This window comes from Podarcis vaucheri, assembly GCF_965113315.1.
Source record: "Podarcis vaucheri genome assembly, chromosome: 7".
NCBI classification, from domain to species: domain Eukaryota; kingdom Metazoa; phylum Chordata; class Lepidosauria; order Squamata; family Lacertidae; genus Podarcis; species Podarcis vaucheri.
In genome coordinates, this window is record NC_138765.1 from 90,777,972 (window position 1) to 90,792,156 (window position 14,185).

Genomic DNA, 14,185 nt, shown 5'->3' on the forward strand with positions numbered 1-14,185 from the left:
TTTCCTCTCTCCCTGGGCCACGTCGTTCAACTGGGAGGACAGATGAGATGACAATTTGTGCATTTAGTTGCTTCAATTTCCTGCCGAGAGCCTCGTAGTCTCTTTTGATCTTCTGGAGGCTATTGCTTGCAGTGTCATTGGTTCCCACATGAACCAAGAGGAAGGGGTATTTGTCATTGGGTTTTATGATTCCTTGCAGTCGTTCAGTTACATCTTGGATCTTAGCCCCGGGGAGACAGCACACTTCCCGAGACATCTTGTCAGGCCCACAAATCACTGCTTCTGTTCCCCTCAGTAGGGAATCCCCTATCACCACTACACGCCTCCTCTTAGGTTTGGTCGGGGTTCTTCCATGAGCTGTCCGTTCCAAGGTCGCCTGCACATTCCCTGAGGACTGACTTTGCTGCTCATCTTCATTTACCTGATCGACAGAAATGAGGGAGAGATCCTCAAATGGAGTCTGCTCTTCGTCTTCCATGCTAGGGGAGAGGACCTCAAAGCGATTGTGTATTTCTAAACAATCAGAACGAACCCTGGGCCTCCTACTTCTTTGAGTCACGTTTCTCCATATATCTGGTTCCTGTGTTGGTGAACTAGCCTCCTTCTCAGGGGAGTCCCCTGTCTCCTCCTTGATGGAGACGGTGTGGTCTGTTGCTTCCAAGAAGAGCTCCAGCTCTCTAATTCTTTGGAGCGTAGCTACACGTTCCTCCAGTTGCTGGACTTTGTCTTTTAAGAGGGCAATCAACATGCAATTGCTGCAGGTAAAGCTGCCTGCAACCTTTGGCAAGATGGCAAACACTGCGCAGGAACCGCAGGCGACAGCAGCTGTTCCCTCCCCCTCCATCTTGAGAATGTGTCGTTGGGGGTGGCTACAGTGGTCCTCCATCATAAAAAGAGTGAAGACAGGACAAATAACTCCCCCCACACAAAAAACCTAGGTCTCCCCCAACAAACGTTAGAGACTAGCTCCCCTAAATCTAAATCATGGAAACACCGTTTACCTTCCCGCTGGAGCGATACCTATTTATCTACTTGCACATTGATGTGCTTTCGAACTGCTAGGTGGGAAGGAGCTGGGACAAAGCAACGGGAGCTCACCCCGTCGCGGGGATTTGAACCACTGACCTTCTGATCGGCAAGCCCAAGGCTCACTGGTTTACACCACAGTGCTACCCGCGTACATCTCCGAAAATATTGTTGAGGAATTCACTTCCCTGGGGCTCCAGGAAAGTGGCGTTTTCTGCCTCAGCGCAGCCGTAGTCTGGTCTTGGGGGTCCATTTTTTCCTCCTGCGTGGCCGTTGGTGCCTCTCCCTTCTTGCTAAAAAGCCCCTGACCGCAAGATTGCTAAAGATGCCTTCTGACTGAAGCATGGCAAGATCTCCTTTTCTTGCTAGAACCCCCTGGCCATAAGGTTGCTAAAGATACCCAATTTCTTCAGAAACATGCAACAACTTGTTTTTCTTACTAAAAAGTCCCTAACCTCACAATTTCTAAAGAAACAACACCCTATAGAATGTTTAGCCACAGCTATTTTGAAATAGCAATAGCAACCTATGCCCTAGCTGCTATAGTCCTTTAGCCTTGTGACCTTCATAATTAATAAAAAAAAGCATGCTTTATTTTGTGAAAGCAATCTGAAAAGACAACCTATATATATTTCTCACAGCTGGGGAGGAATTTTTCCTGCAGATAAATGGGCTTTTGCTTGTCTCATAGCAAATGTCACAACTTAGGCAGATGACCGACTGCAGAGGCAGAACAGTGACTGGTAGTGGATGAAAGCCCTCTCCTAATTTCATATGCCTGTATCATGTCACCTCTTACTTGCCTTTTCTCTACGGTAAAAAACTCCAAATGCTGCAATCTTTCCTTGGGGGAGTTGCTTCACCCCCTTTTTCATTTTGCAGGCCTTTTTTGACAGTATCCTTCTTGAGGTGAGGCTGTAAAGACAAATATCTAGAGCCATATCTCTTGCAGAACTCAACACTATCCTGGTCTAATAACATTTAACGTGATTTTCCTGTTCCCGGTTCTGGTCTGAACTTATCAATGAATATCTCCGGAAGACGTAGAACTCTTCTAGCTGTTCTTGTAAACATTTTTGTCATCAGAAGCAAATATTTCCTTCTGATGCAAGCATTTCCTTCCCCCGTTAGGACCTCCATCCCTCTCATTTTGCCCCTCCTCCTTCCCATTTGTATAAAAGGGGGCATGGGATTCTCCACAGACTTACAGGAGGGACCCCAGAGCTCTTTCCTCCACACCCCAATAAGAGTTTGCCAGCAACTCATTGAAAAACCAAGATGGTAAGTGGAATGCTTTGGAGACAGTTGCCACACAACTTTTTCTTTGATCTAGATTATGTTTAAATGATGGAAAGGGAGATTTGTTGTGTGGAAAGGGTGTGTGCAAAGGCATTCAGAATTATGAGGATTAAGTACCTCAGCTGCTGAGGCTTTCTCAGACTCCAGGCCTATCATACTCAGAGTAGATCCATTGAAATTGATGGACAAGACTAACTTTGGCACATTAATTTCAGTGGCTCTACTCTGAGTAAAATTTAGTCACATAGAATCCATTTTTAAACAGAACGAGAGGTTCTACATATAAATATATGATAGCATCATGCTGAACGATGTGTGTATGTGTGTGTCTATTTGCAGAAAATCCTCTGGAGCCTGACTGCCTTGTCTCTGACACTTGCCTTGTGTCAGGGATTCTGCACGTTCAGCGAGCACAAAGCAGAGATTAAAGATGGTAAGTAAACAGCAACGTAATGTTAATATGTAACCTATTCATGGCCAAATAATTATTTAATGTTTGAAAAATGTGTTCCTGACTAGAGATGAGGGGGAAATGCACCCCATTCATATTTTAGCATACACCTACCAAATCTGCTCTTGCAGAACCAGAACACAGACCAAAGTGCAGCTACCTTCAAAATCTACACTTCTCCGGATGTTGTGATGCTGCTCAGAGTCTAAAATGACCTGACGCTGCTCCCGTCTCATCTTCTCATTGATGAGTCCCTGCTTAAGCTCTTACTTTTATTGTGTATTTTGTGTTTCTTATATTGTATTTTTAGGTTGTGAACTGACCTGAGGATGGTATATAAATAGTAATAATAATAATAACTGATAGAAATTGAAACGGCCAGATTCCCCCATTCACTCCCACCCTGTTTTAAGCTTGGAACCACCGTCTGCATATGCAAGCAGGAGACTGCATGGCCGCAGAATAAGCAAGACAGATGCCCAGGAGTTGGACAAGTGGAAAATTTGCAGTCACTGTGCTTCTCTTGCGCAGTCTCTGCATTGTGGTGAGCAGCAGCTTCTGATTGCATTGATGTTAAATGTATGGGATTTCTCTCCCTAGGTCAGCCGGTGCTGCCCACTGAGTGTACCGATCCATATGATGGCAGCAAGCATCCATTTGGCTCCAAGTGGAATACAGCGCATTGCATGGAATGCACATGTAGTGAAAGTGGAATGGACTGCTGTTCCAGGTAGGCCAAATAACCAGAATAGCACTGGGTCTATTAATCTCTTTCAAATTATTTTGCTCCGTTCTCTCTGAAAGACCTTCTGCTCAATAAACATTCAGGGACGGAATTAGCTGAAGACGAGTGTCCCAATTAATCTTTACATCTGAAGATAGGTTGCATAAAATTGAGCATGTCCAGAGTGCCTTTCCAATTATCCGATGACCAGGCATTCACTGTGTGGAAGCTTGGACTTGGGGATCTCCCTGAGTCCCAGATCCTCTCATCTGGAGACCACCTAGGAGCTGGTGCTGGGGAGAGGGACCCCGATGCACCCAATGGAAGAGGACCCCTCCTCTTTCCTGCACCTTCCTGTCTCCTTCTGTCTCCCTCCTGGCTGGCCTCTTGGTTTCGCAACAACATTTTGCTTCACCCATTTTTGTGCATGGGTGCTGCCCTCAACCACCGCAAACATCGTACAGCAACATGCAATGGCATATTGTGCAAGACATGTCCTTTGTGCATTCAGTTTGGGTTCCCCAGGTGAATTTGGCCTCAGGGCAAATGTTTTCCAAGGGCTTGGTTTTCCCTGGATGGAGCAAACATCTTGCAAAACTGCTCTTCTGCCAGGTAGTTCCAATCATTCTTGGCATGTCCTAAGTGAGCAGGAGAAAGGAGTGCTCCTCTACAAGATCTCCATAAGCTCAGAGAAACCTTAGTTTACACATTGTTCTTCTTCTTTTTAGGTACGGTGGTATTGCTGAAGTTCTGGGATGTAAAGCAGTGGTAAATCCAAACACATGTGAATATGAGTTCTATAAACTGGATGATCCCTCCAAACCCTGTTCCTGAGCTTTACAAATCCCACCCAAATTCCCTTCATGTAAGAGAATCTGAATAAATCAGTCATATATGCATTTTGGTGTGTATCTGTTGTCTTTGCTTGATATCACTACTTGCAGAATTTGGTACATATCATAATGAAAGTGATGGACATGCCTATCTCAGCTATCAGCAGCTTTTTAGATTCTAATAGATTGTTGTTGTTGTTTAGTCGTTTAGTCATGTCCGTCTCTTCGTGACGCCATTGGACCAGAGCACACCAGGCAATGGATTATTAAATATTGCTTAATTTGATATGTTGTTTATTTTAAAGTTATTGTGACTTTTTTGTATTGGATCAGATGGTTATTATTAATGTTTGACATTTTATTCTGTTTTTGTGTGTGTTGGGAGCAGCCCAGAGTAGCTGGGGCAACCCAACCAGATGGGTGGGGAATAATTAATAATAATAATAATAATAATAATAATAATAGGCAAAGTTAATGTAGTGACTAAATGGCCCATCACAAAGCCATCTGTGGCTCCCATCCTCGTTATGTCTACTCAGAAGTAAGTCCCATTGAATTCAGTTGTGCTAACTCCCAGGGAAGTGCAGGTGTGGATTTATAGTTATTTGTGACCCTCTTCCTTCACTTAAACAAATATGATTATGTCGACATTGGGGGGGTGAGTCGACAACAATAGTATTTCTGGGTTTGCACTTTGATTCCCCGCCCCAAACAATTGGGGAACAATTCCTGCTGGAGGAAAAGGTGGTGCTATGCTTCTGAAATACATGTCCTCCCCTCGCCCCCCCCCCAAAAAAATTGGGGGGAAATATGGTGACAATGCTGCTGCTGCTGATCTTGATGATACTTTTTTACTGCCTCCTAAGACAACGTGAATTATCTGGGGAAAGTTTATAACAATTCTGATGCCTCCACACTGGGAACCCCCTTCCCCATACAAGGGGGGGGGGGCGCGACTTGGAAGATTCAGGGAATAGATCAAGACGATTTAATTTCTGATAAAGATTAAACTAGAGCATCTGCACTGCCCCCAACAACAATGGCTTGGGAACAATCAGGTAAAAGTGGATCATGGATGGGGCTGATGAGGCCTCTGAACTAGGTGGCCTCCTGCAACCGCTTTGCAACAACCTCTGCTGTGCAGCAGGCAGCAGAAACAAAAAAGCATTCCCATCTCCTCCCCTCTCTCTCTCATATTCCACTGAGGCGCCTCTCAAGTAGCTGCCTGCTTCATATGTCAGCAGGCAAGAAGAAAAACACGGCAGCCATGGGTTGACCCCCCCCCCCATTTCTTCCTCCAACCCACCCCGGCATTTTCAAAAAGTCCCTCAAGGAGCAACACAAGCAACAGCCAATTCCTGCACTGCTCCGCATCCCAACACACACTTTTTAAATAAAAAAAGGAGCTGCCTGCCTGCAGCTCCATGTGGCTGGCAGGCAGCACTGCAAAACTGGCAAGTGGGTGGATTCTGCCCTTCTTCCTCCAGCACTACATAGGGTGAGGTGGGGCAGATTGATGCAGAAAAATTCAATATCATATTTTATGTAACAAAAATGAGGTTTGTTTTTGTTTTTTTTGTTTTTTTTTGCTTTATGCATGGCATAACTAATCAATATTATAATAGCAATCAAAAGAACCATTATAGATAGAAGAACGAGAATACAATGACTTTAGTAAAAAAAATGAGTTTTGTATCATTCTGCTACACCTACAGGGCACTTTGATACATTGGATGGGGCACTTTGATACAAAGTGTAAATTTTATGAGAATGGTAACCCCCTTCCCCATACAAGGGGGGGGGCGCGACTTGGAAGATTCAGGGAATAGATCAAGATGATTTACAGGCAATTCCTGCACTGCTCCGCATCCCAACACACACTTTTAAAAGAAAAAAAGGAGCTGCCTGCCTGCAGCTCCATGTGGCTGGCAGGCAGCACTGCAAAACTGGCAAGTGGGTGGGTTCTGCCCTTCTTCCTCCAGCACTACATAGGGTGAGGTGGGGCAGATTGATGCAGAAAAATTCAATATCATATTTTATGCAACAAAAATGAGTCTTTTTTTTTTTTTGCTTTATGCATGGCATAACTAATCAATATTATAATAGCAATCAAAAGAACCATTATAGCTAGAAGAACGAGAATACAATGACTTTAGTAAAAAAAATGAGTTTTGTATCATTCTGCTCCACCTACAGGGCACTTTGATACAAAGTGTAAATTTTATGAGAATGGTAACTATTTACAAAAAATTAATGAAAAAAACAATTTTTATTGTGAGAGATCATAATTAGCCATACAATTTATTACTTAAAATCTAAATAACATATCGAAACTAACAGTGTTTCACACATATCATAGACTTTATGGCAGGTTTTCTTAACAAAACATCAAAACCTATATTAATCTTTCATCAAACACCTATCCATTAAAAAAAAACTTTGAAAAAACTTTAAAAAGTATAAGAACTCACATTAAATGGTTAAAAAATAGTAATTTAAACAAAATACTTACAAGAAATAAGATAATTACTTAATGTTTAGCTTCTATTGCACATTATATCCACTGAAGTCAACAGAAAAAGTATAAAGAGATGATGTTTGAGATGTGCTCTTTGAGAAATTTGGTTTTGGCAACTGCAAAACAACATTCTTGAAATCAATACTTGCCTTATCTTCTAGAATGGAGAAGACAAACATACAAGATCCTGTTTTTTCCCTGAGATATGACACTTGAAATTCGGTCATATTATTATATACGATGTAAAACAGCATTGGAACACTATTACATTTCATGTAATTTTTTAGTTGAGCTGGCCACGCTAAAAACACACCTACTCTCATTAAATGATAACAGCTAACTGGTGGGCGGCGCGGTCTCAGCTGTTCTACTCACACATGTCTAGAAACGTTTTAGTGATGTCACGACACGAATAATGTTTCTCAAAATTGAAATAGTGTTGGTGTATCAATGTGCCCCTTGCATCAATGTGCCCTGCCTCACCCTATACACACACTTTGAAACAGCAGAGCCAGTTGTAGCTGGAAGTGCAGAACCAGAAGAATCATTAGACTCTCCCCTCTCTCTGCGTTGCGAAGGTCGGCAGTTCGAATCCCCACAACGGGGTGAGCTCCCATTGCTCAGTCCCTGCTCCTGCCAATCTAGCAGCTCGAAAGCACGTCAAAGTGCAAGTAGATAAATAGGTGGGAAGGTAAACGGCGTGTCCGTGCACTGCTCTGGTTTGCCAGAAGCGGCTTAGTCCCTCGACAGCTCCCTCGGCCAATAAAGCAAGATGAGCGCCGCAACCCCAGAGTTGGTCACGACTGGACCTAATGGTCAGGGGTCCCTTTACCTTTAGGATGTTGGGGACTCCTATTCCTTGGTGTCCAAAGAACTCACCAATCACAATTCTGACGTGGCTGAAACCCCTGACAGACAGGAGTGGCCAGGCTGGCTCATTTGACAGAAGTTGCTTAGAAAATGCACATTGTGCTTCATAACTTTCTTCCTAGGAGGGTTAGAGACTCACCTTTAACATTTATTTTTATTATATTTGTATACTGCCCTCCACCCAAAGATCTCAGGGTGGTTGACAGCATAAAAACACAAAATACCTACTAAAAACAGGAGGAGAAAAAGAAAAGGAAAAAGGAGACTACCTCTCCCACCCACTGGACCTCTTGGGAAGGAGGCACATGAAGAAGGGCCTCAGAAGGTGATTGTAGGGTCCGGGGAGTGTCTTGCTTTGGGGGGTCAGATCCCTCCAACAGTGGCAGCCGAGAGGCAGAGAAAGGATGAAAGTTCTTACCAAGCCATTTATTCAATGATTCACAAAGCGTGACAAAGGAATGCAGTCTTCCCTAAATAACGGCATTGCTCCAAGTAAAGTCCCCTCTCCTCCAGGTCTCCCCTATTCTATGTCACTCCTGCATCGGCTAATTTGAGCTTTCTGCCTCTGCGATCTCTGTTCTGCTACCCTGGATGCCCACCTGGCCCCAGAAGGGGGGCTGGCCAGGAATCCTTTCCAAGGACACGGAGTCTGTCAGCTGTCTCTCCCCTGGTGCTGCTGCTTCTTCGGCTCTTCCTCTCCCAATATTTCCCACCTTCTCCCATCTGCAGCCTCTCAGCTATGCCCTTCTGCAAACCACTGTTCTTCATTGGCTTCCCGACAGATATGCTATTTCCACTAATATACAGTGGTGCCTCGCAAGACGAAAAGAATCCGTTCTGTGATTCTCTTCGTCTAGCGGTTTTTTCGTCTTGCGAAGCAAGCCCATTGACGGATTAGCGGATTAGCACTATTAGCACTATTAGCGGCTTTTAGCAGCTTATTGGCTTATCGGATCAGCTGATAAGCGGCTTAGCGGCTTAGAAAAAGGGGGGAGGGGAAAAACCCGCAGGAACTCGCAAGACATTTTTGTCTTGCGAAGCAAGCCCATAGGAGATTCGTTTTGCGAAGCACCTCCAAAACAGAAAACTCTTTCACCTAGCGAGTTTTCCATCTTGCGAGGCATTCGTCTTGCGGGGCACCACTGTATTCATTTTTAAGCACATTTTTACCCACTTCATGTATTTTGGTAAACAATGGTTAGTTGGTGAACTGCATCACAAAATTTGGATAACTGAATTTCCAGAGAAGCCTCTGTTTTGGTTCTCATATTATTTTGGAAAGTGCAAATTTGATAAATTTGGCTTTCAGTATGAACTTAAGTGAACCCCCCCATCCCTAATCAAGACCGGTTTCTTCTAATGTGCAGCCAAGCACATTTCATGCAGTGTGTGTGTTTGAAATGTTGTGTAGAATGAAACACATTTTTGCACAGCTGGGCCTGGTGCACGTCCAGCCCGAGATTCCCCAAGCAAATTTGCCTCAGGACAAGCTCAGGTATGATTTCCCAAACCTTCGTTTCCCTGGGATCCAGCAAAGCATTTCCAAGATAGATGAAGGCTGTGGAAGAAAAACACCTTGGCGACTTTAGATCAAGCTTGGCCTGCATGTTCAGCTCCTTCTTAGATACGGTGATTCTGCAGGTGCTGATGGATGCAAAGGGGGGATAGATTAAAAAACTTGGGAATATAAGTACATTAAAATCCAAGGCCCCTCCAAGGCATGTTTCTAAGCTTTCAACACACATCCCTGTCCTTTCACATGCGGGAATCTAAATAAATCAGTTATCTGTGTGTGTCTCTTATCTTTTATTGAGTATTTATTACTGTGGATAAAAACAAGTATATTCCACTGTGACCCCAAAACTACCCCCATTCTCACAAGAAAATGCAGGCAAGGCACCTGAGGCCCCCAAGTCACTTGGGTCAGCTGAGATTAAGGCCACATGAGCAGCATCCATTGAAAGCACTCGGGGGTCACTTTCACAGTCATGGTGTCCCCCAAATCATCTTGGGAAGGATGTGAAGGGTGCTGAGGCGTGCCCTAGTCCCTTCTCCAGACTTACCTGGGAAGTGTTAAACTACTCTGGAAGTGTAGCTCGCTGAGAGGAATTTTTACATCACCCAAAATATTGCTGAGGAATTCACTTCCCTGGCGCTCCAGGAAAGTGGCGTTTTCTGCCTCAGCGCAGCCGTAGTCGGGACCTGGGGGTCCATGTTTTCCTCCCTGCGTGGCTGTTGGTGCCTCTCCCTTCTTGCTAAAAAGCCCCCGACTGCAAGGTTGCTAAAGATGCCCTATAATTGAAACATGAACAAACACAAATTTCTTCAGAAACGTGCAACATGTTTTTCTTACTAAAAAGTCCCTAGCCTCACGATTTCTAAAGAAACAATACCCTAAAGAGTGTTTAGCCACAGCTATTTTGAAATAGCAACCTACATCCTAGATGCTATAGTCCTATAGCCTTGAGCCCTTCATAATTAATAAAAAAGCATGTTTTATTTTGTGAAAGCAATCTGAAAAGACAACCTATATAATTTCTCAAAGCCGAGGAGGAATTTTTCCTGCAGATAAATGGGCTTCTGCTTGTCTCAGAGCAAATGTCACAACTTTGGCAAATGACTGACTGTGGAGGCAGAACAGTGACTGGTAGTGGATGAAAGCCCTCTCCTAATTTCATATGCCTGTATTCTGTCACCTCTTACTTGCCTTTTCTCTAGGGTAAGAAATCCCAAATGCTGCAATCTTTCCTTGGGGGAGTTGCTCCACCCCCTTCTTCCTTTTGTTGGCCTTTTTTGACAGTATCCTTCTTGAGGTGAGGCCCTGGAGACAAATATCTAGAGCCATATCTCTTGCAGACCTCAACACTATCCTGGTCTAATAACGTTTAACCTGATTTTCCTGTTCCCAGTTCTAGTTCTGAACTGCACTTATCAATGAATATCTCCGCAAGACATAGAACTCTCCCAGCTGTTATTGGAAACATTTATGTCAGCAGAAGCAAATATTTTCTTTGGCCAGTTAGGACCTCCATCCCTCTCATTTTGCCCCTCCTCCTTCTCATTTGTATAAAAGGGGGCATGGGATTCTCCACAGACTTACATGAGGGACACCAGAGCTCTTTCCTCCACGCCCCAATAAGAGTTTGCCAGCAACTCATTGAAAAACCAAGATGGTAAGTGGAATGCTTTGGGGATGGTTGGTGCACAATTTTTTCTTTAATCTAGATTAGGTTTAAATGGTGGAAAGGGAGATTTGTGTGTGGAGAGGGGGTGTGCAAAGGCATTCAGAATTATGAGGATGAAGTACCTCACTTGCTGAGGCTTTCTCAGACTCCAGGCTTATCTGAAGGCTTATCCACATTTACTTTTCCTCTGCTCTTTCCAGGCACAGTCTGTGCTTTGCAGCAGGGTTGGCAACCTAAGGCCCAGGGGCAGGATGCAGCCCAATCGCCTTCTCAATCCGGCCCCCGGACAGTCCAGGAGTTTTTACATGAGTAGAATGTGTCCTTTTATTTAAAATACATCTCTGGGTTATTTGCAGGGCATATGAATTTGTTCATATTTCCCCCCAAAATATAGTCCAGCCCACCACATGCTCTGAGGGACGGTGGGCTGACCCACGGCTGAAAAAGGTTGCTGACCCTGCTTTATAGCTTTAGAGCTCACATTTGGAGATCAAATCCAAAGCCGGGATGGCTTTTGTAATTCTGGAACCGTCCCTCTTAAAAATCCCTCTTAAGAATAAAATGACCCAACTCAGCTACTCAAGTGTAGAAGCTTAATATAGAGGAATTTTTTCAAAGGCCTAGGGTTGAATCCAGTGTGAATCATACCCAGAGTAGATCCATTGAAATTGATGGACAAGACTAACTAAGGCACATTAATTTCAGTGGCTCTACTCTGAGTAAAATTTAGTCACATAGAATCCATTTTTAAACAGAATGAGAGGTTCTACATATAAATATATGATAGCATCATGCTGAACGATGTGTGTATGTGTGTGTCTATTTGCAGAAAATCCTCTTGAGCCTGACTGCCTTGTCTCTGACACTTGCCTTGTGTCAGGGATTCTGCACGTTCAGCGAGCACAAAGCAGAGATTAAAGATGGTAAGTAAACAGCAACGTAATGTTGATAAGCAACCTATTCATGGCCAAATATTTTTTTTATGTTTGGGAAATTTGTCCCTGACTAGAGATTTTTTAGCATACACCTACCAAATTGCTGCCAAGGAGTGTGGTGGAGTCTCCTTCTTTGGAGGTCTTTAAGCAGAGGCTTGACAACCATATGTCAGGAGTGCTCTGATGGTGTTTCCTGCTTGGCAGCGGGTTGGACTCGATGGCCCTTGTGGTCTCTTCCAACTCTATGATTCTATGATTCTAAATCTGCTCTTGCAGAACCAGAACACAGACCAAAATGCAGCTACCTTCAAAATCTACACTTCTCTGGATGTTGTGATGCTGCTCAGAGTCTAAAATGACCTGACGCTGCTCCCGTCTCATCTTCTCATTGATGAGTCCCTGCTTAAGCGTTTACTTTTATTATGTATTTTGTGTTTTTTAGATTGTATTTTTAGGTTGTGAACTGCCCTGAGGATGATATATAAATAGTAATAATAATAACTGGTAGAAATTGAAACGGCCAGATTCCCCATCCACAGGGCACCCCATTCACTCCCACCCTGTTTTAAGCTTGGAACCACCGTCTGCAGATGCAAGCAGGAGACTGCATGGCCGCAGTATAAGCAAGACAGACGTCCAGGGTCACTACCTTTCTTGTGAGCAACCAGGACATGCAAGAATAAAGGTGGCAAAGCTTCCCACTCCACTTCATGTCAGGAAACGCTTGACCTATTACATTTTCATGTATCAGGCTGCGGTCAGAAGCACAGGAGGAGCTGGACAAGTGGACAAGTTGCAGCCACTGTGCTTCTCTTGCACCGTCTCTGCATTGTGCTGAGCAGCAGCTTCTTACTGCATGAGCTGTTTGGGGGCTGAAATTATATTTCTCTCCCTAGGTAAGCCGGTACTGCCCACTGAGTGTACCGATCCATATGATGGGAGCAAGCATCCATTCGGCTCTAAGTGGAATACAGCGCAGTGCATGGAATGCAGATGTAGTGAAAGTGGAATGCAGTGCTGTTCCAGGTAGGCCAAATACCCAGAATGGCACTGGGTCTATTAATCTCTTTAAAATTATTTTGCCCCGTTCTCTCTGGAAGATCTTCTGTTCAATAAACATTCATGGACAGAATTAGCTGAAAACGGGTGTCCCAATTAATCTTTACATCTGAAGATAGGTTGCATAAAATTGAGCATGTCCAGAGTGCCTTTCCAATCATCCGATGACCAGGCATTTGCTGCATGGAAGCTTGGACTTGGGGATCTCCCTGAGTCCCAGATCCTCTCATCCGGAGACCACCTAGGAGCTGGTGCTGGGGAGAGGGACCCCGATGCACCCAATGGAAGAGGACCCCTCCTCTTTCCTGCACCTTCCTGTCTCCTTCTGTCTCCCTCCTTGCTGGCCTCTTGGTTTCGCAACAACATTTTGCTACACCCTTTTTTTGTGCATGGGTGCTGCCCTCAACCACCGCAAACATAGTGGGGGGTGGAGGGTCATCGTACAGCAACATGCAATGGCATATTTTGCAAGACATGTCCTTTGTGCATTCAGCTTGGGTTCCCCAGGTGAATTTGGCCTCAGGGCAAATGTTTTCCAAGGGCTTGGTTTTCCCTGGATGGAGCAAACATCTTGCAAAACTGCTCTTCTGCCAGGTAGTGCCAATCATTCTTGGCATGTCCTAAGCGAGCAGGAGAAAGGAGCGCTCCTCTACAAGATCTCCATAAGCTTAGGGAAACCTTAGTTTACACATTGTTCTTCTTCTTTTTAGGTACGGTGGTACTGTTGATGTTCCGGGATGTAAAGCAGTGGTAAATCCAAACACATGTAAATATGAGTTCTATAAACTGGACGATCCCTCCAAACCCTGTTTCTGAGCTTTACAAATTCCTTTCATGTAAGAGAATCTGAATAAATCAGTCATATATGCATTTTGGTGTGTATCTGTTGTCTTTGCTTGATATCACTACTTGCAGCATTTGGTACATATCATAATGATGATGATGATGATGATGATGATAATAATAATAATAATAATAATAATAATAATAATAATAATAATAATAAATTTTATTTATATCCCGCCCTCCCCTGCCGGAGCTGGGCTCAGGGCGGCTAACAACAATAAAACGGTACAACACTCTAAAATCATTCATTATAAAATTAAGTCAAATCAAACCAATGGCATTCATTTTGCCAGAGCTCCGCAAAGATTGCCAAAGGAGGAAGTCAAGTCAGGTTGTGCCCTGGCCAAAGGCCTGGTCGAACAGCTCTGTCTTGCAGGCCCTGCGGAAGGATGTCAGGTCCTGCAGGGCCCTAGTCTCTTGTGACAGTGCATTCCACCAG

At 44.1% G+C, this 14,185-nt stretch overlaps 1 protein-coding gene across 1 annotated transcript; it reads left to right on the plus strand.

The window, feature by feature from the left end:
- The first annotated feature begins 2,256 nt into the window (after positions 1-2,256).
- Positions 2,257-13,770, plus strand: LOC309537602 (uncharacterized protein). Its single transcript, XM_082232496.1, has 8 exons — positions 2,257-2,307; positions 2,665-2,758; positions 3,377-3,506; positions 4,229-4,326; positions 11,107-11,111; positions 11,736-11,829; positions 12,738-12,867; positions 13,611-13,770. The coding sequence occupies exons 1-8, from the start codon at positions 2,305-2,307 to the stop codon at positions 13,714-13,716; spliced, it is 660 nt and encodes a 219-aa protein (XP_082088622.1). The 5' UTR covers positions 2,257-2,304; the 3' UTR covers positions 13,717-13,770.
- The last annotated feature ends 415 nt before the right edge of the window (positions 13,771-14,185 follow it).